Below are 19,859 nucleotides of genomic sequence, written 5' to 3'. Positions count from 1 at the left end.
AGGAATTTAAAACTGTCCCTCTGCTCCACCTCAGTCCCACTTATAGTCAAGGGCTGCAGAGAGAAAGTCCAGAATGAGCTCTTTATATTTTTCCCCCGTGTTCAGGTCCAGGTCGTTATTTTGCCAATAGACGGTGATGTTCTTTCACCAGCTGCCCGTATGGTACCACACTGTACCACACACGGTAGAAGGAGAGTTTTTTTAAGTATGGCTGCTGTCCCGTTTCCTCACCCTCAGTACCTGGTCTTTTTGTACGCAGTTTAAAGGGGTGAAACAGTCTCCTGTATGAGGAAGGAGTTAAAGACGTCTGTGTGGACTTCAGCTGACTGAGCAGCACAGGCTCTGAGCACACACACATCTACTGTACCTTCGTAGATGACAACAAATTGCTGAAAAAGGTCAAGTGTACTGACAAAGATAGACACTGCAGTGCACCAGATACCAATATTTACAATTATATACAATATTTTTAGCGTGTAAGTGAATGTATAAAAGGTCTATAGTCCAGTATGTTGTAAATGTGTGTGTGCGGGAGAAATCAGTCGGCCTCACCGGTTTCAATGAATCAGTCCGGGAGCACGATGATAGAAAATGTCTGTCCTGTAAAGCTGTTCTGATAGAGAATACTCCTAATATTGGACAATCCTCAACGAGTTCACAGTCCAATACAATGTAAAACAGCTCTGAGACAAAAATGTTGTCTGAGATTCTCCTCATGATTTAAGGCACAGAGACAACACTGTTACATGTCACATTTTACTGTGAAATTGATTTCCTTACGTCGAGTACAATTTTTGCCACATGATGGCAGTGTGGGGAAAGAAAACAGAGATTTATTTAAGTGGATTGGAATGCTTTACAATGTATATTCGTGTGAAAGGTGTATAAGAGTCACTTTGTTGGGCTTAAGAACAAATCCGACTTAAGAACCTGCTCCAGGAGCGGAATTTGTTTGTAAGTCAAGGACAGGTTGTTCATTTTATGATCTAATGAGTGATTTCATCAAAGAATGGCAGATTGGGAGGCACTTGGCACTCTCATCAATCGCAGCTCTAAACGCGGCTTAAATTGTTGTATAAAAAACATTCTGAATAAATAAACTGAACCGAGGAACGTGTGTGTTCACTAATCTGACTAAAAACTTGTGGTGAAGCTTTAACTTTTGCCGTGTGTTTCTGCAGGTGTATTCGTGGTCTTCTGTACATAAGTGTGCACGAACCAAAACCGACGCTGGCGAGTAAGACGAGTTGTGGCAAGAGACTGTGACGAGACAAGCAACAACTTTTTAAAAAATTATCAATTTGTAGCAGAATTGTGAATAAGAAAACTGGACTGTACTTTAACAAGTCCAGCATCTTCAGCAAGGAGGGGTTTGTAGTTTCTCAGGTTTTTCATTAACTTGAAAAGAGAGAATAAAGTGAATATGTGAGAAAACGAGGGTTTACAGCTGCTGTAACATAAGTGACTACAGGAACTCACTCGCTTCATATTAACAAGGCCAAAACTATCTTTATATTGCTGTGCTCAAAGGAGAAATAAAACACTTGGAAACACGATGTTATAGGAAAATGATCAACATCAGGATGGGCAGAGTAACTCCGCTTCATCACTCCGCACTTATCTTATTCTCGTGTCGTGTGATTTGCGCTACTGTTCACAAAGAGAGGATCGAGCACTAATAACTTTGCTTCACTTGAATGAATAACAGCCCCTTCACTTGCTTTCACAGTCGCCGTGTTTTCGCTCGTTCACGCATCGAGTCGCGGCTGATTTCTGCTACGACAGACGCGCAGCACGTCTCTGCAGTAATGTAGAGTTTGATCACATTTACTGATTAATTTAGATTTTAATATTCAGCAGTTGTACAGAGGAGACAAAATGTTCCGTCCTCGCAGGAAGCAAATTGACCTCGCAGGAGATTCTGGACCAGCTCCAGATTGCTCTCTCTCCATTTTTTTTCTTCCCTTTAAGATGCATGACCATAATGATCTGCTTAAAGAGCCGGAAATCAAATTTTATGACTAATTAGGGCTGGAATGGTCATGTGGGTTTTTTCACCCACATTGTCTGCGTGTGTGTGTGTGTGTGTACACGTGAGGTTCAAAGTGTGCGCATGGAGAGATTTATAATAACTCTGGTAACAAAGAAAGACAAGGGAAAAAAAATGAGGAATGGGGTGGTGCCAGGGAAAGGGTCGGAGCGAGGAATTTCTCATCTGTTAGTAAGGAAAAAGAGACACCCTCTAGTGGATCCACCTCCATCCACACAAACATCACAAAACATTTCATCACCTCATTACATTCAGCACTCGTTCTCCCTCACCTGCACGAGGAACCAGGAGATGAGAACCGAGACCCAGGGGTTCCCGCTGCCAGAGGTTTTGCTAGCAGGAGACAGGACTTTACCTGCAGGACAAGATGAAGAAGAAAAGAATGAAATGAATAAAGAATATAAAGAGATAATCTTAATCGAAAAAGTCATTCAGCTGTTAATCACCCGAGAGAAACCTGACCAGCTCTAGAGCAAAGACGGCAGAGGTTCTTAGTACACCAGCATGTCAGCTCCCTGTGGTGTTTTTGGTGATTTTACTGGTTGTAAATTACAAGTTGTAACTTGTAGTCCTGACCCACAAGCGTGCAACCAATCACTCATCTTGTTTGATCTTTAAGCTCCTGAATTCAGTCATATTTCCTTGACGTACAGCGTGTAATGTTCAGTAAGGAAGTCGAAAAACTGTCTCTTGGACAAAACGTCTCACCCTTCAGGAGTAAGAGGACAGGTGTAACGATTTAACTGGTGATCGTGATGGGATCAGAACCCACACTCACCGAACAGGTCGTCCTTGGCGAGTGCGAACAGAATGCGTGAGGCGCCGATCAGGTTGCTCATGGCGGCTGAGAGAGTGGAGGAGTACACGCCGATGGAGACGAGTGGACGCCACAGATTAATGTCCTGCAGGAAACTGTAGTCCCTCTGTAACAGAACTCTAAAAAACAAAGAGAGACAGAGGGAGAGAGAGAGAGGGAGGAGTTTAAACACTGAGTTCTATAAGAAACATCGAGTCCACTCACTAACAGTGTTGGGTGTAACACGTTACAAAGTAACAAAGTACAAAGTAACACGTTAAAGTACTCGAATTACTTTTTTGATGTAACAAGTAATCTAATGCGTTAGGTCCGCCATTTAAGTACTCAGTTATTTAATTATTTTCACAAAAATGTAATCCGTTTTTGAGACAATTTATGTAATCCATGAGCCAGACAGCAGTCATTCCCAATCCATAAGTGTGCGTGTGAAAAACATCCTACAAGCCCTGCCCCCGAACGCCCCCCCCCGTTATTCCTGCTGTTATACCCCTATCTCACCTGTGCGGTTTGACTATGCGAGGGCCGATGCACGGAAAGATGTAAACATTATCACAGCGCCAAAACTTCACCGAGTGATGATGAACCGTACTTACGGCCATTGTGCGAAACTGCGTAGGTGACATGGGGTATTAGTAGTTAACAGATTATGGGCCAAACTTCACCGAGTGATGATGGTGGAATAATTATAAACGTCTTGATTAAAACAACATGCATGGAATGGAAAAGGACTCGAACTAGTTACTTTTACCAGAAAGTAACGCTGTAATGTAACATTACTTTTTAAAGACAGTAATTTTGTAATGTAATTAGTTCCTTTAAAAAGTAACATCCCCGAACACTGCTCACTAACTAACTAACACTTCCTCGTTTAACAACTCTTACCGTTTCCTTTACGTGTTAATTCCAGGGAATCAAACCACATTCTTTTACATAAATAGAAAAAAGTTTTCTACATAGAGTATGCAAAAGACACAAAAAACGCACAGTGTTGTGCACTAAAACCATAATGTTGAGTAGAAGTGATGTCATGAACAGTCATGTGTGCTGGATTTAATAATCTACTTTGAACAGGGAGTGTATTTGTCTTATGATGAGAGAAGTACAACTTGGTGTAAGATACCCAACTTTACAGAACGTAGTTTCTTTGTTAATAAGTTAGACAGAGAGTTCTGCTTCAACCTGAAATAATATCACTGATTACACTGATAGAGCAGCAGATTATTTTTAGATTTAACTTTTTAACTGTTTCTACAAACTCTTTAACCATCAGTGGCACATACTAACACTAGGTTTATCTGGTAATTCACAGAATTTCAAAATCTACAAAAGGGGCAGGGCATTCTCATATTTAGCTCCAAAGCTTTGGAATAGCCTTCCAGACAGTGTTTGGGGCTCAGACACAGTTTCCCAGTTTAAAAGTATACTCAAGACGCATCTCTTCAATCGGGCATACGCGTAACTCATCCCATAACCTCATACTCCAGTACATCCATCCTGAATGGCTGAACTACGCTAATTCTCTCCATCTGTTCTGTATTTTTCTACCCTAATTTCATCCTGAGGCATCTGGAGATTTTGCCAGTTACAGTAGACAAAGGCCAACCCTGTGAGGTTTCTGAGGCATCCAGAGAAGGACCAGCTCCAGCTGGATTCTGCTTTATTATGGTTGGAGCTACACATCCTGCTCCTGTGCTCCCAGTGATCCAGACCTCATCTGCCCTCTGCACCTACTGACTCCCTGTGCTGAACTGGACTTCATGTTAATTTAAATAACTTCTGTTATATTGAACTTTCACCTGCACAACACACATGATGTTATTTCTATCTGTTATCACCCAGATGAGGATGGGTTCCCTGATTAAGTCTGGTTTCTCTCAAGGTTTCTTCCTATTACCATCTCAGGAAGTTCGTCCTTGCCACTGTCGCCGTCACCCTTGGCTTGCTCATCAGAGACATTTTATTCATCATTCATTTATCGTTCATTCATCTCATTATTGTCTAGACACATTTTTCGCACACATTCACAGTTCCAAATATTTCCTTTTTAAAAATTATTTCATTTTTGTGAAGCTGCTTTGAGACAATGACCACTGTTAAAAGCGCTATATAAATAAAATTAAAGTGAATTGAATTGAATAGTTACTTATAAAGCCGGCGTGAGGATGTTCAAGGCTGGGAGAGAAAAAACACTTCCCATTTCCCACTTCCACATTTCCCCAATTTCTTCTTCTTTATCTTCTGTTCCTTAACCTTCACTTTTATTCCCCTCCCTTTCCTTAAAGTCCAGTCCACTGCTTTTTACTAATTTCTTTCCTTTTTCCCCCTCTCCTTCTTTTCCTTTCCTTTTTTCCAACCCCTTCTGGTTCATGACACAAAATCCCTTTCAATCACGTTTATCTCTTTTCTCTCCCTCTTTCTCAATTCTATTCCGTTTCCTTCTCCTCCACATATTTCTAATCCATTAACATTACCACCCCCTCACTACTGCCCCCTACCTACTTAACCCATAAAATTCCACCCTCATCCCTTCTGCTCCATCGAGTTATATTCCTTTTATCTGTAGTGCCACCCCCCTCCATCACCCCCTCCCCCTGCACTGCATTGTATTTAATTCCATTACTGTGGAAAAAAAATTGACCTATCAGTTAATCCAACCACCCTTTCATCAGTCAAAACACCAACTTATCCAACCAGACACTTTTAAATCCCCACCTTCACCTTTTCGTTCCTCACAAAAACCCCAGTCCTGTCCTCACCACTACCTTCTCCAACATCCTATCCTCCTGCTCCTTCCCAAACCAACAGCTCATTCCTGTTTCTACAGACCCCTCCCCAAACTGTCTGTTCCTATTCATATTCTATTCCTGCCCTTAAAAGTCCTCTTACCAAGTACCCCCCCCCCCACTGCTCCAATCACAAAACATTCCCATCCCTTATACTTCATTTTTTTTTGTTCACAAGATTCCTTTCCCTGCCTCCACCTTTCCCTTTTATCATGTTCCTTACAATTTATTTCATGTTTCTGCCATCCGCTTCCTTACCAATCTAATCCCATTTCTCCCATCCACTTCACATTATTAACTGAAAAAACTGGATTCTTTTATGTATCCATCCATCTATCCATCCATCCATCTCTCTCTCTCTCTCCATACATTTATTCAATTTAGCAATCAATTAAATCCACCATCTTTCAAGCTGTTGGTTTTAATCTACCTCCACCTGTTCCTTCTCCTATTTTTTTCCTATTCCACTTTAAAATTATCAATTAACACTTTTTTTAATTATCAATCAAATGTTTATATCCCACAATCCACCTGTTCTTACATCCAATTATCCACTAATTTATCAATTCAACTATTTATATCCTGCGATTGACCTTTTTATACATTTAACCTCACACCTGTTCATCACACACACACACTGTATTTGTGTGTGTGTGTGTGTGTGTGTGTGTGTCTTGCCATGGAGAAAACAGAATAAAAAGACAAAAGGTGAAACAGAGAGCAAGAGGTTAAGAGTGAGAGACAGAATAAAGAGACAGAGAGAAAGAAAAAAGAGAAACCGAAATAAAGGTTGAGGGAAAGAGAGATGCAGAAAAAAAAGTGAAGAATGGAAGAGGAAAAAATAAAGAGAAAAACAGACAATGAGAAACACATACACAGAGAGAGAGAGAGAGAGAGAGAGAGAGAGAGAGACACTGTGGTTGAGTTAAGTGCTCCCTGGAGAAAGTCAGGCGCTGGATCATTAAATGAAATCAATAACTAACAAGCCCAGCAGAGATCTCTACTGCACTCTATCCATCTCTCTCCATCTGTCTGCATCTCTCTATCTGTCTCTTCTTCTTCCTTCTATTACCTCCTCTCCTTTTTAGTCCGTAGATGCTCTGTTCCAGTTTCTCTACTTCTTTCCAATCTCTTAATCTTTCATCACCTCCCTCTTTCAGGCATCTTGTTTCTCTTTCTCACTTTCTCTCTGTTCGCTACGCTTCAGAGCGCTGGATAGAGAGAAATAAAAAGAGAGAAATAATGTGAGAGAGAAAGAGGGAGAGAGGGGGGGGAAAGAGAGAGAGAGAAGCCAAAGCCATATTTCTGCAGCCTTGTGACAGCGGGACATGAAGACAGGGACAAAGGGAGAGAGGGAACAAGGGGACAGAAAGCAGGCAGCAGAGACGTGTGTTGGTACCAACCATTTGGAATGAGGGACAGAACAAGAAAGAAAGAGAGAGAGAGAGAGAACCAGGGGCTGGAGAGCTGTGTGGTGGTGATAGCTAAACAATAGAAGGACAGCAGATTTCAGTTAATACAATTACACACTCGCTCTGTAATGAATACATAAACTCTAACACACACACAAAATGGTAATTCTGGGTTGAACAATTTGCATGGCAAGGTTCCATGCATATAAACATTATCATCTTGGTAGGGGGCGTGTCCTAAAATCTGAATTGTAGTAGATATTATATCATAAATAAGTTTGAAACTGAACAGAGAAATTAGTCTTGCAGATTCAGAACAAATCTAGAAGAAACGCCAATCTACTCAATTTGGGGGGGCGTGGCCTATAAGAACAAGGAGTATCCTTAAGGAGGATAACTATAAGAAGTAACAATGGAAATAAAAATGAAAGAAAGAATTTTAGTAATTAATATTAACGTGAATCTGTGATGTGCAGCTCCACCGTTATGGAAAATTAATCGACGCTAATCAGAACGCAGAACTCAGCAGTGCGGTGATGTACATTCGAATAAGAAATAAATGTGCGAGTGCCCCCAATGTGATGTCACATCCACACTCCCTGCTGTACCTCTCACACACACGCACAAACACACACACACACTCTGAGAGGAACTTGATGAAGAGAATGTGTTCTAAGATGAAGAACCTTTACAGTGCAGATGTTTCACATGACGGTTGTAAAGGTTCTCCTCATGACCTGCAGCCGAGTCAAAGACTAAACAGGTAGGTTTTACCTTCATCCATCCATCCACCCATCATCCTGTTCCTGTGGAATCTATGGTATATAGGTTCACAGCTTCGCAGAGACCTTCCTTCCAGCACCACCTTCTGGTAAGTTCAGGTACTACCACTAATTCCCCTTTTATCAATCATCACCTTTAAACCCGGGACAACATTTAACATTTGTCCTCATTCCCACAGGTACGCATTATTAAAGTGTAATCACCATCCTGGTTCATCACCATGACGACCAGAAGTCGATCTCCTGGTAAATTGGAGGGTGACATCCTGATCGGTCGCTCATGAGACGTTGACTGATGGCTTTAATAAAATCCTGAAATTTTAAATATCTAATAATTTATTAAGGCCAAGTGAATCCGACGACCCTGCTGGAATCCCATGGTTACGGTCCTTCACCTTCTTCCAGGCCGCCTGTTAAACCTCAGAGGTCTGAGCTGGCTAATCCATCACTCGTCACTCCAAGATGTACAGGCAAAAAATAAATAATTCCTGCCAATGAGCTGCTATTTTAAAACCAGACGCGCCCCCTAGGGGTGGGGCATAGACATTACAAACAGCATTCAACTGAATGATCACAACAGTTTCTTTTCTTATTATTATTTTTAAAGATATTTTGTCTTACTGGTGTCCAGAAAATTGAGGAACTAAAGAAAATAAAGCTCTGAGACACCAAGCTTGACTTCAGGAGAGCTTTAGGATTTAAAAGCTCAGCACTGAACTGGTGACATTATGATAAAACTTGAATTTATTTTGAGCAACGTATACTGTGTGTGTGTGTGTGTGTGTGTGTGTGTGTGTGTGTGTGTGTGTAAAAAATGAACAGAAGTCATTTTTCTCCATTGTTGTTCTGAAAGAGGAAGTTCAGTACGGTTTGATGCACAGGTTTACAGCTCTGCATGACACACACACACACACGAGCAGGAGGTCAATTTAATATACAAAGCTCACAGCTATCTTTGTTTATATTTACTAAAAATAAATTTAAAAAAAAAACTGTAAAATTGTCTTTGTCAGCCAACAAGCCTGAACTCCTGAAGATGTCAGAACTCCTAAACTTACAGCCTCACTGGAGTGTTAAATCTTATATAAACATTTCTGTGCAGAAAACCTCACGTCATCAACAGTCACACACATCTGTTTACATGAAACAATAATATAACATAACAGAAGTAATAAGGTAATTGCTGAAGCATGAGCCCACTCGGGTCATGCAGCAGGACGATGATCTGAAACACACTGACAATCAAAAAAATAAATTTAAATGAAGGTTTGGAGTCAAAGTCCAGACTTGAATCTGATCAAGATCCTTAAACAGGCCGTTTGGAAACCCCTCAATGCGACAAACAATTCTGGAAAGAAGAGCAGGCCGAAGGTTCTCCACAGCAATGTGAAAGACTCATTATCGGTTACTGCAAACACGCGATTGCAGTCGTTAATCGCCAAGGGTGGCACAACCGGTTATTAGGCTTAGGGGGAAATTACTTTCTCACACAGGGCCAGGAAGGTTCGAACAGCTTTTTCCCCCCTGAATAAATGAAATCATTATTTAAAAACAGCATTTTGTATTTACACAGTTTATCTTTGTGTAATACCATTTGTTTGATGAACTCAATCATTTAAATGTGACTAATATGCAAAAAAACTAAACAATTTTAAAATAAGGAAGGAGCAAATACTTTTCCACGGCACTGTAAGAACAATGTGTTAGAACAGGAACTTTATTTTTTAGCGACCGAAAGTAGGGGTTCATTAACAAACAAATAAGTGTAATTTACTGCAGCGGTACATTAGAAATATAACCTACACACACACACACACACCACCTTCTCTTCTATAAGTCTTTACAGTGATGTTAGAGAGCAGCTAGTGTTCCTACAGCTCTGAGGTGTAAAGCGTGACGTACGGGAAGCTGTTCGAGTGTGTGTTGTTAAAGCCGATGGCGTAGCGAGATTCCAGTCTCGGCACAATGACTTCAGACACAACAGCAGGTTTCTGTACGAGGGTTTCACTACTGCAGGGTTTAAAAAAAATGCCCCTTCGGTTTTACTCTGCAGTGCCTGTTTCCATCAACCCCACCCTCCTCTCTTCACCAAGGTCATGTGAGGAGTGAGTGGCACAAATTCCAAACGGTACACACACACACACACACAGCTATTCTGCAGAATCCCGTGACACTGTGTTAATGTTGTAAATGTGCAGCTTCAGACGTTCTGAATAAAAACCAGCGTTGATATTAAGTTTTGTTTCCTGCGAGTTTCTCAGCAGCTTTCTGATGGCCACCTGCGTCACCTGCGTCACCGCCTGCCTCGTATCGTCTGTCCTAGCTTATAAGCAGCCATCTCTCTCTAAAACCCCGCCCCAAGTTGTAGCCGTGCGCAGCCTGAGTTTTGGAGAACACCGCCTCTTTAATCTTTAATTCTCTCTGCACTCGAGTTTGGATTAGGAGACGTCTACAGATGTTTAACACAGCGCTTCCTGATTTCTGTAAAGTGACTGAAGGTTTAATCACCAGAATCTCTGATCGTTGGAGTTCCAGCCGTTATCAGAATACAACGCTCTGAACCTGCTCTTATTAACACATGAATGATTTTATTATAAAACTATTATTACATCATGTGTACTAGACTTCTTGGATATTCATGATGGAAAACTACAAAGCCTTGAGGTTCTGCTATTTAAAGTGGAACTTTCCTGTCTTGCTTTGTACACTAACCCCCAGCACCCGAATCAAAGGAGTGTTTACACAAGTCCATGATTTAAGGGGCATCTGCACATTTAAGTACATTTTACTTTACATTCAAACTTGATTTGACCTGCTTTCCTTAGTTTTTCCACTTTGCGATGTGGATTTTCAGTGTGTCTGTATATCAGATCACAGACCAAGTGTGTCTGATTCCACATTACCAGGTTACTTTCCTAAATCACTTTCCATCAGTAGGAACTCCTCTACTGCCAGACTGCCGAGAACAACCTAAAGTCCAATCTCGGCCCTGGTTCTATAATCAAACATGTACTTTGCAGAGCGTAAAAGTGAGAGCCGTGAACCTCCAGTCTTATAGAATGTGTTGAAACATTGTCTGAGAAAGTTCAGCTCTCTGTAAAACCAGCCATAGATATGTTTCCCCGCCACCAAAAACATCCCACAACGCTTTTCAGAAGTAATACTGCATCTCTAAACCCAGCAGAGACTCCACACCTTGGGCAGTTTTCATGAAGTTAAAGCCAATAGATCCACCATTCCTTCACCAGTCTAAGAGACGTCTGAATCCACTGTACGCTCTGCTTCTCTGTCTCAATCTGATCGTCTGCCACTTTCTCCGTTAGCTCGCATCATAACATATGAAACTTATTCCTGCTGTAGATGTTCTTCCTTCTAAAAAACTGGGATGCTGATGGTCCTAGTGTCTGTCTGGTCCTAGTAAAAATGTGACCTTAGACACGTTTCAGTCAGTGACTTGGTTCTAGCTACTGTACCATTATGTCTGATCTCACATCTGAGTTTAACTGACTTGATCACAGGATCCTTTTATATTGTCTTAGCCTAGGAACCAAATTCAGGCTGAAGCAAGAGGCTGGTTGTCATCATAAATTATTTAAAAAAAGAAAATATACATCAACTTGAGCTCCTCCTGCCTGAGCTTTACCCCACAGCTCTATATTGGGACCGGTTTTGTTTTCTCTATACTTACCAGTTGTACCTCTAAACCCTGGGGAAATACACTCCCTAGTTTCCCCTTTTTCCCCCTCACATTAGAGATGAAATCATAACTTAAAAATAAGTTTTTAAAAAAACTTCCTTTAACTAACGAGTCCAATGTAGTCGTTTTGGGTCTCCACGAGAGAACGCAAATTATTCAGTTAAATTATTTGTGGAAAAAGTGAGGGGCCGGTTATCTCTAAACTACGCAGCTGTGGGAAATCTCTTTCTTTACAAGGGGTTTATAGTGTGTGCATTAAGACACTACACTTTTCCTTTCTTTAAAATCCATAAAAATATTGTTGAAAAGGAAAAGGGTCACTTTCTACATCTTCCCTCTAACACCACTGTTTGGAGAGCATCTTGAACCAGCCGAGACAAATCAGAATCTATCGTCAGGTCTGGAGACTTCGGCATGCTTTCATTACATCACACCTCGAGTACCGCAATTCTCCTCACATGAGAGTCAGTTTACACAGCTTGTCGTCTGCAGCTTGTATGTAATTCCACTGCTAGATTTCCTGCTGGTACCAGACTGAGACAAAGCATTTCTCGAGCTCTACACGGACTTCATGTTAAGAGTCGAGTGTTTTCACAGTCTGATCTACTGCACAGTAAATCTGAGTGATGATCAGACCTTCTACTCCAGGCAGAGCTCTGAGAGCTACTAATGCATTACTGCTACTGCTGAGGTCTTTAAGGCACACTGTGTTGTGTGTGTGTGTGTGTGTGTGTGTGTGTGTGTGTGTGTGTGTGTGTGTGTCTATATACCTGTCACAGGTGCAGGCCACCAGTAAGCTGAGCAAGTTGTAGGTGATGAAAGTGAAGATGACGGCAGTGATCGTTCCACGAGGGATCGAGTAACTCGGGTTCCTTAGGTCACCTAAAGTGCGCGCGCACACACACACACACACACACACACACACACACACACACACACACACACAATATGGAATGATTTCATTGAAATGAGTACACATACACAAACACAATATAGTTTTTGTAATATGCAACTTTTCTGCACACGGAACAGGGACACACAGGCGGACGGACGGGGACACACAGGCGGACGGACGGGGACACACACCTGACATGTTGGATCCGGCCATAATTCCAGTACATCCATTGAACATGACCGCAAAAACAGTGGCAAACGTCATCGTCATTCCTGTAGTGTAGTCCACTGTGTAATTCGCTACACACACACACACACACACACACACACACACACACACACACACACACACAGTTTATAATGATATGAAGAATTTGACAATATGTTTAGACGTTAGCAACATCCACAATTCTGAGGAAAATGTTCTACAGGTACTACAGTTAGGCTCCTCCCCTCATCTACTCGTTCTGATTTTGATTTCAACATCCAGACAGTAAACCAAAAGGTGCGCGCGCACACACACACACACAGCTAAAACATGGTGTCTGTGCTAAAAAAGTGTCTCACCATGTGAAAAATCCAATTTTCAGATAAGATCATAACATCATTTGTCATAATACTTAACGCTTCTTGTCTCCTGATTCATGCTTCATTTTGTGTAAATATTCATACACATTTATATTTTTATCAGATAAAAAGAACCACATTAGATAAATACAATTTCATGCCCTGCTATGTTTAAGTGTCTGTAAATTTTGTTTTATTCAAATTTTTCAATCATCTTAATCGACCTACAGATGAAACTTGGTCGATTTATTTCACATGAAAAGACATAAACCTGAAAAAGTCTATTACTCTAAAATCCAAAATTGTTAAAATATTTTATCATGGATTTGACATGGTTACGGACACGGCAGATCTTTTTAAAGCTTTTTCCAAAAAACAATTTAAGCAACACTTTTTACAGTTTGTATGCTTCTAGAAGCTTACACCAACTTGACCATCAATACTCATACAGAAATATGAATCATTTGCATTTTAAATTATTATTGTCTGAAGTGACAATATACCGCTGAAGAATTGCCATTTTTGGGTCACATAAAAAATATATAATAATAATCTCTCCAAAATGGCTGAAGTTGGCAACTTGAAACTTTTAAGGAAGCAAGACTGGTCACTATCATGTTAAAGAAACTTCAGAAAGAGCTTCTTTGGCGAAAACATTCTGTATTATATATGTATATATAACTAACTAAAAAATAGAAAAAAATTAGTACCAATGTTGTGTTTTGGCCGACACACACACACACACACACCTTTGAGGTTCCCGAGCAGCGTGTCAAGTTTGAAGCCAGTGAAGTTGGCGGTGGTGGGTACGGAGCTGGAGTTTCCCAGCATGCTCGGCAGCAGGACGCTGCGAGGTCTGACGGCAAAGAAGCTGATGAAGATGGTGAAGAGCACCACCATCACCACCATAAAGATGAGGAACGTGGCCTTGGCATAGATACGAGCGCCGATCAAACACACCAACACACACAGCAGCAGAATAAGGCTGGCGTAGAGCAGAGACCACCAATAACCAACAGGCATCACCGCGTACTGGGGGGTGTGGCCTAAGTCTTCTGAGTGGGAGAGAGACAGACAGAGAGGAAAAATGCTAAAGTAAAGGAAATATAGAAAATATACAGAGAGATCAAGATCAGTCCTGGTATTAATCCTGATCACCTCCATATTTACTTTTTATAAAAAAAATTTCTCGTATTAGCGTCTGGATTCTGATTGGATGATAAATTGGTTGACACACACATGATGTACTGATGTAATCAGGTTAGTGTTGCTTAAACACTGACACACACTGATTGGGGCCTTTACACTGGTACTTTGACACTGTGATGGACACATACACAAACACACACACACTCACACCCCTACTTACCCTCTGGTTGCCCGAAGGTTGAGAGAATGGCTTCCACCAGCCCGAGCACGTACAGGGCGCTGCCGCACACATTGGCGAAGAAAAACATGATCCCGATGCTGCCACCAAACTCCGGTCCTAGAGCCCGACTTATCATATCTACACACACACACACACACACACACACACACACACACACACACGGGTTACAGAGAACCCCAACACATACACCAAACACAACCATTATTCTAATTAAAGAACAACACATAATTTTTTTTTATCAACTTAAATTTATTGAAGCGAGCGAGTTCCTGTCGTCCCTCACATTATAGAAACTAAACACACTCTCTATTCTCTCTCTCTGGTTAAAGAGACAAAAAAACCTTTCAGCTGGTCATGTGACTGAGAAACTCCTCTGTGGGAAAACCTACAGTTCCAGCTTTATCTCTGACTGTTACACAGTGCTGACACTGGGGACTCCTCCCACTAATGTTACACACATTTAATAATAATAATAATAATAATAATAATAATAATGCAGTAGAGACGTTACAGTAAGCTCCCCCGGCGTCCAGGGCTCCATTGGTGGAGATGGCGCAGATGGAGAGCACGGTCATACTGATGATGAAATACGCCACCACGAACATGACCATGGCCTGGTACAGTCCACACTGACCCACCACAAAGCCTACACACACACACACACACACACACACACACACAATAGAAATAACAAACAGTTTGAAAGATTAAAAGATTAATCAAAAAATATAGGGTTCACACATTAAATTTAAATCAAATAAAATAACCAAGTGATTATATACATGAATAAATAAATAAAATAATAATAATAATAATAAACAATTAATTAAATAAAAAAAATAGTTTTTTATTATAAAATAAATAAAATAATAATAATAATAATTAAATAAAAAAATTAATTAAAAAAATAGTTTTTTTTAGAAAAATAAAGATAATCAATGAATAAAAATAGAAAAAGCCTAAATAAAAAAGTATTCAGATACACTGAGGAGAAAGTTAATACAGACCGACAGACAGACAGACTCCTGACCTCCTGACCTTGTAGCTAATTGAAACAGAAAGACTGGCCACAGACATTTATCTGATTTTAGACTTTGGCTAAACCTACTGATATTAAAGTGTATTATGTTGATTTGTTTAATGAAATAATTATTTTTTTCCCCGACTACATAACTGTATCCAGCTGTTTGTCAGTAAAAGAGGAGATGTGTGTGATGCAGACCACAAACATCTGCACTAACAAGTCCTAGTGATTTTATGGCCAGGATGCATTTTAAGAACACAGGAGTGTGCGTTTGTGTGTGTGTGTGTGTGTGTGTGTGTGTGTGTGTGTGTGTGTGTGTGTGTGTGTGTGTGTGTGTGTCTGTGTGTGTATTGAGCATGTCCTGGTGTATTTGCCCTGGACATGTGGTGCGCAGAAAGAAAAATAATAAACCAGCAGTTATCAAGTTTTTAAACATACACAGAAACACTGACGAAATACACAACACACTGCTGAGCGTGTGTATGAGGCGATAGGAGCTTAATGCCATGCCAATGCACGTGCACACACGCACACACGCGCGCACGCGCACGCACACGCACGCACGCACACACACGCACACACACGCACACACCACAGGCATATGAGATAATCTACACACTCCCTTTATATGCATAATACATAGGAAAGAAGCTCTGGTGCACTTCTGCACATCTCTTACAGATCTCTCGTCAGGTGTCAACTAGTAAGTACTAAATAGAGGATTAATGACGTATAAACACCCTACACACACATCAAGCATGAGTGTATTAAACTTTATATTAGGAGTAGAGTCTAGGGAGCCTACTAAATAAAAGTCTACTGGAGGAACCCTAAAAGAGAGAGCATAGTAGGCAGAACCTAAGAATAAAAGTCTAGGGGATAAGGCATATAGGGAAGGGCATAGTGGGCGGAGCCTAAAAATACAATTCTAGGGGATGAAGCCTATAGGGCAGTTAAAGTTTATAGATGGCAGCAAGTCTAACCGTCTCCTAAAGCAGGTGAACACACCTGTGTGATGTCACTGAAGAAGTGGGTGTGGCCTGAGACATGCAGAAGCAGGTATCTTTGTCACTTATTAGCTACATTAGCACCAGGCACAAAGTCCATGTCCTGACCTGTTCGTGTAACTTATTGTACAAAAGAATGAAATGGAACAGGAAGAGCATGCATCCGTATGTGTGTGTGTGCGCATGTCATTAAAGCTTTTCCTAGAAATGTAACTTCATACACATGCAGACAGAAAACAGACTCTTACCGTGAGCATGTTTTAGTCTAGGAGGTATAAATGAGACAAAAGAAAAAATATTACATAGGTTTTATTTTCGTGTGTGTGTGTGTGTATATGAGAGAGAGAGAGAGAGAGAGAGAGAGAGAGAGAGAGAGAGAGAGAGAAAGAGAATCTGTCTCTGGTCATGTGAGATTGATTAATAAGTTGAGACAGAAGCTGCACTCTGGACTGAGTGAGAGTAAGCTTATGGTGATAATATATCAGGAGCGTGTGTGTGTGTGTGTGTGTGCGTCAGTGTTGCATGAAAGTTAAGAGGATAAACAGCTCAGGTGAAGTCGTGTGTGAGGGTGTGTGTTTGTGCATGCGAGATTCCGGCTACAACAAACACGGCCAAGACAATGTGACACACTCGTGGGCTCACGCTCTCTCTCTCACTCACACACACACACACACACACAGAGATTAAGTAGGATTAATATTGAAATGAGTCTCATTACTAAACCATGAGACCATGAGATAATAAAGAAATAGAAACGCATTAACAATACAGATATAATTATTTGTTAAGTCCAGCACTGCAGACCGTGTCCCCTCACACTGTATAGAGAGATGTAGAAAGGTACTTTCATACAGAGGTGGCGCTATGAGACCCTCAGCATGTGTGTTTTAGCAGATTTATTGGAATTGGATGATTGGAATGGGTACGTCTGATCTCTGCGGTCTGTGGTCATGTTTGGTCTGTGGGACATGTCTAATCTATAGGGTATAGATACTGGTGTCCTCAGATATCTCCACGTTGCTGTGCTGTTTACACTACACAGTGTTTAAAGCTCATGTCTACATGAGACATTTCAGGAAAGCAGACTACTTTAGACCACACACACACACAGACACACACACATACACAAAAAAAACACTTTCAGGGGATCATCATGTTAGTAATCCATGTGATTTTTATATGTCTCCAGTCTACAGCTCACCCATGAACCCCACGCCCGGCCCTCACTGAGCAACGATGCTGATCTGATTTACACACAACCTCTCTCCCACACACACACACACACACACAGACAAATCACACACCAAGTGTAATGGTCTGATCTCCTTACCAAATACAGCCAGCTTGCATAATCTTCTGTATTTTGTGTGTGTGTGTTGAAAAAGTTCTGGAATGTGTGAAGGTGGACTGCCTCCAGTGGCACATGATCCACAATTACACACATACTAAACCTCTTCAGACACAGACAGACACACACTAGAAGCATTATATTCATAATGAGGTGTTTAATATTCATCTCCCTGCTTAAAGTTACAGTATGAAACTTTTAAAAGTTTTTTTTTTATAATAAAGTTCCTGAGAGCAGGTTTTAGTGAGGGGAGGAGTTGTGAGAGGCAGCAGTGACATCACTTAGGAAGTGCTAGTACCGGTAAAGAAGATGTTTGAGCTGCATTGGGGAGTGGGTGGGTTCCAGAACCTTCTAGGTGAGAGTTTGTCAGTGTGATCTGGCAACCCAGGCCGTTTCAGGCAGGCATGAAGTGTGAGAAACATAGATTAAAAAAAAAAAGAATTAATAAAAAGAAAAAATCTTTCTGGGCAAACCTGGGATGGGGAGGGTCTAGGAGGAGAGCGAGGGGCGGAGCTGGGCGAGGGTGGGCGAGGGTGGGCCTGGCAGAGTTTGAGTCCATAGATATCTAGTACTAACTAGAATCTCAAAAGTTGCTTACTGAAGCTTTAACTTCTGGAGACATTTACTGTCATCAAAGGGTTAGGGATATATAATTAACATTAAATAAATATTATGTCGCGGTTGTTGTCGGTAACCATGGAAACAACAAACTTAATAATAAAGTACCAGCGGAACAAAACAAGAAATTAAAAACAACTCCAGGCATCAGGACACTAATAACACGCACACACGGAGGGATTCGATCCGCACACACACACACACACTCTCACACACACTCTCACACACACTCTCACACACACTCTCACACACACTCTCACACACACACTCTCACACACACTCTCACACACACTCTCACACACACACTCTCACACACACACTCTCACACACACTCTCACACACACACTCTCACACACACACTCTCACACACACTCTCTCACACACACTCTCTCACACACTCTCTCACACACACACACACTCTCTCTCACACTCACACACACACTCTCTCTCACACACACACACTCTCTCTCACACACACACACTCTCTCTCACACACACACACTCTCTCTCACACACACACTCACTCACACACACACACTCACTCACACACACTCACGCACACACACTCACGCACACACACACACACACTCACTCACACACACACACTCAGTCACACACACTCTCACACACACTCACACTCTCACACACACTCACTCACTCACACACACTCACCGATGCGCAGGAACACCACCACGCTGAACATGGAGAGCAGGGTTGGGATCACCACCCCGAAGAAGGTGGAGAGTTTGTGCGCCTGGCCGTGACCGGACCTCCGCCTCTCCGCCACGCGCCCCGCGGCATCCTCGCGCGCTCGTGGCTCTCCGGTGTGCTCGTGCCCGCTCGCAGAGAGCCGGTAGTGCAGCAGCGGAGTGCGTTCACTCATCCTAGGGCCGTGTCACTCCTCCAGAACACACACACACACACACACACACACACACACTCACTCACACACACTCACGGAGACCTCACTGCTCCTCAGATCAACTTTATCTCGGTTATTTAAACTCCATCATTTCTCTCTATGTCTGTGACACGCGCGCGCGAGCCAGCGCAAAAACAAGCACAAGAAAACACGCCGTCTCTCTTTCACACACTCACTCTGTGTGTGTGTGTGTGTGTGTGTGACAGTTCCTGTACCGCTCTAAACCCTGGTGATAAATTTACCCAGGAGAGTTTTTAGCTCTTTTCGGTTCCTCTTGTTTCTCTCCTCTCAGCCCTGAGGCGGCGGGTCATGTGACAAGCTCTCGAGCGTCCCTGCTCCAGGACTCACGTGATAAAATGCTCGCTCAACCAATCAGAGGCGTCCTTTTGGAGCCTCACCGGCACGCGAGGTTCGGAGCCGACACCAGGGTGTCGATCAATAGACTTATAAACCGGAAGTGATTACTGAAACAGGAGCTGAAAAGAGTACATTAAACTTATCTAAATAATCTATCTATCTATCTAATTTGCTGTTTTTAAAAGTTAAAA

General features: G+C 41.7%; 1 protein-coding gene across 1 annotated transcript in view; it reads right to left on the bottom strand.

The window, feature by feature from the left end:
- zgc:153039 (uncharacterized protein LOC767698 homolog) overlaps positions 1–19,592 on the bottom strand; it is a 33,354-nt gene extending 13,762 nt beyond the window's left edge. Inside the window, exons 1-8 of the mRNA XM_053507453.1 lie at positions 19,062–19,592; positions 14,904–15,038; positions 14,372–14,509; positions 13,752–14,057; positions 12,628–12,735; positions 12,312–12,423; positions 2,829–2,986; positions 2,323–2,405 (exon numbers count right to left, since the gene is read on the bottom strand). Coding sequence (XP_053363428.1) covers positions 2,323–2,405; positions 2,829–2,986; positions 12,312–12,423; positions 12,628–12,735; positions 13,752–14,057; positions 14,372–14,509; positions 14,904–15,038; positions 19,062–19,272 — 1,251 coding nt within the window. The 5' untranslated portion in view covers positions 19,273–19,592. The remainder of the gene's footprint in view (positions 1–2,322; positions 2,406–2,828; positions 2,987–12,311; positions 12,424–12,627; positions 12,736–13,751; positions 14,058–14,371; positions 14,510–14,903; positions 15,039–19,061) is intronic.
- Between the last annotated feature and the right edge of the window lie 267 nt (positions 19,593–19,859).

Source organism: Clarias gariepinus, chromosome 11, assembly GCF_024256425.1.
Source record: "Clarias gariepinus isolate MV-2021 ecotype Netherlands chromosome 11, CGAR_prim_01v2, whole genome shotgun sequence".
In the NCBI taxonomy this organism is placed as follows: Eukaryota; Metazoa; Chordata; class Actinopteri; order Siluriformes; family Clariidae; genus Clarias; species Clarias gariepinus.
This window is presented reverse-complemented; position numbering and strand designations above follow the sequence as displayed.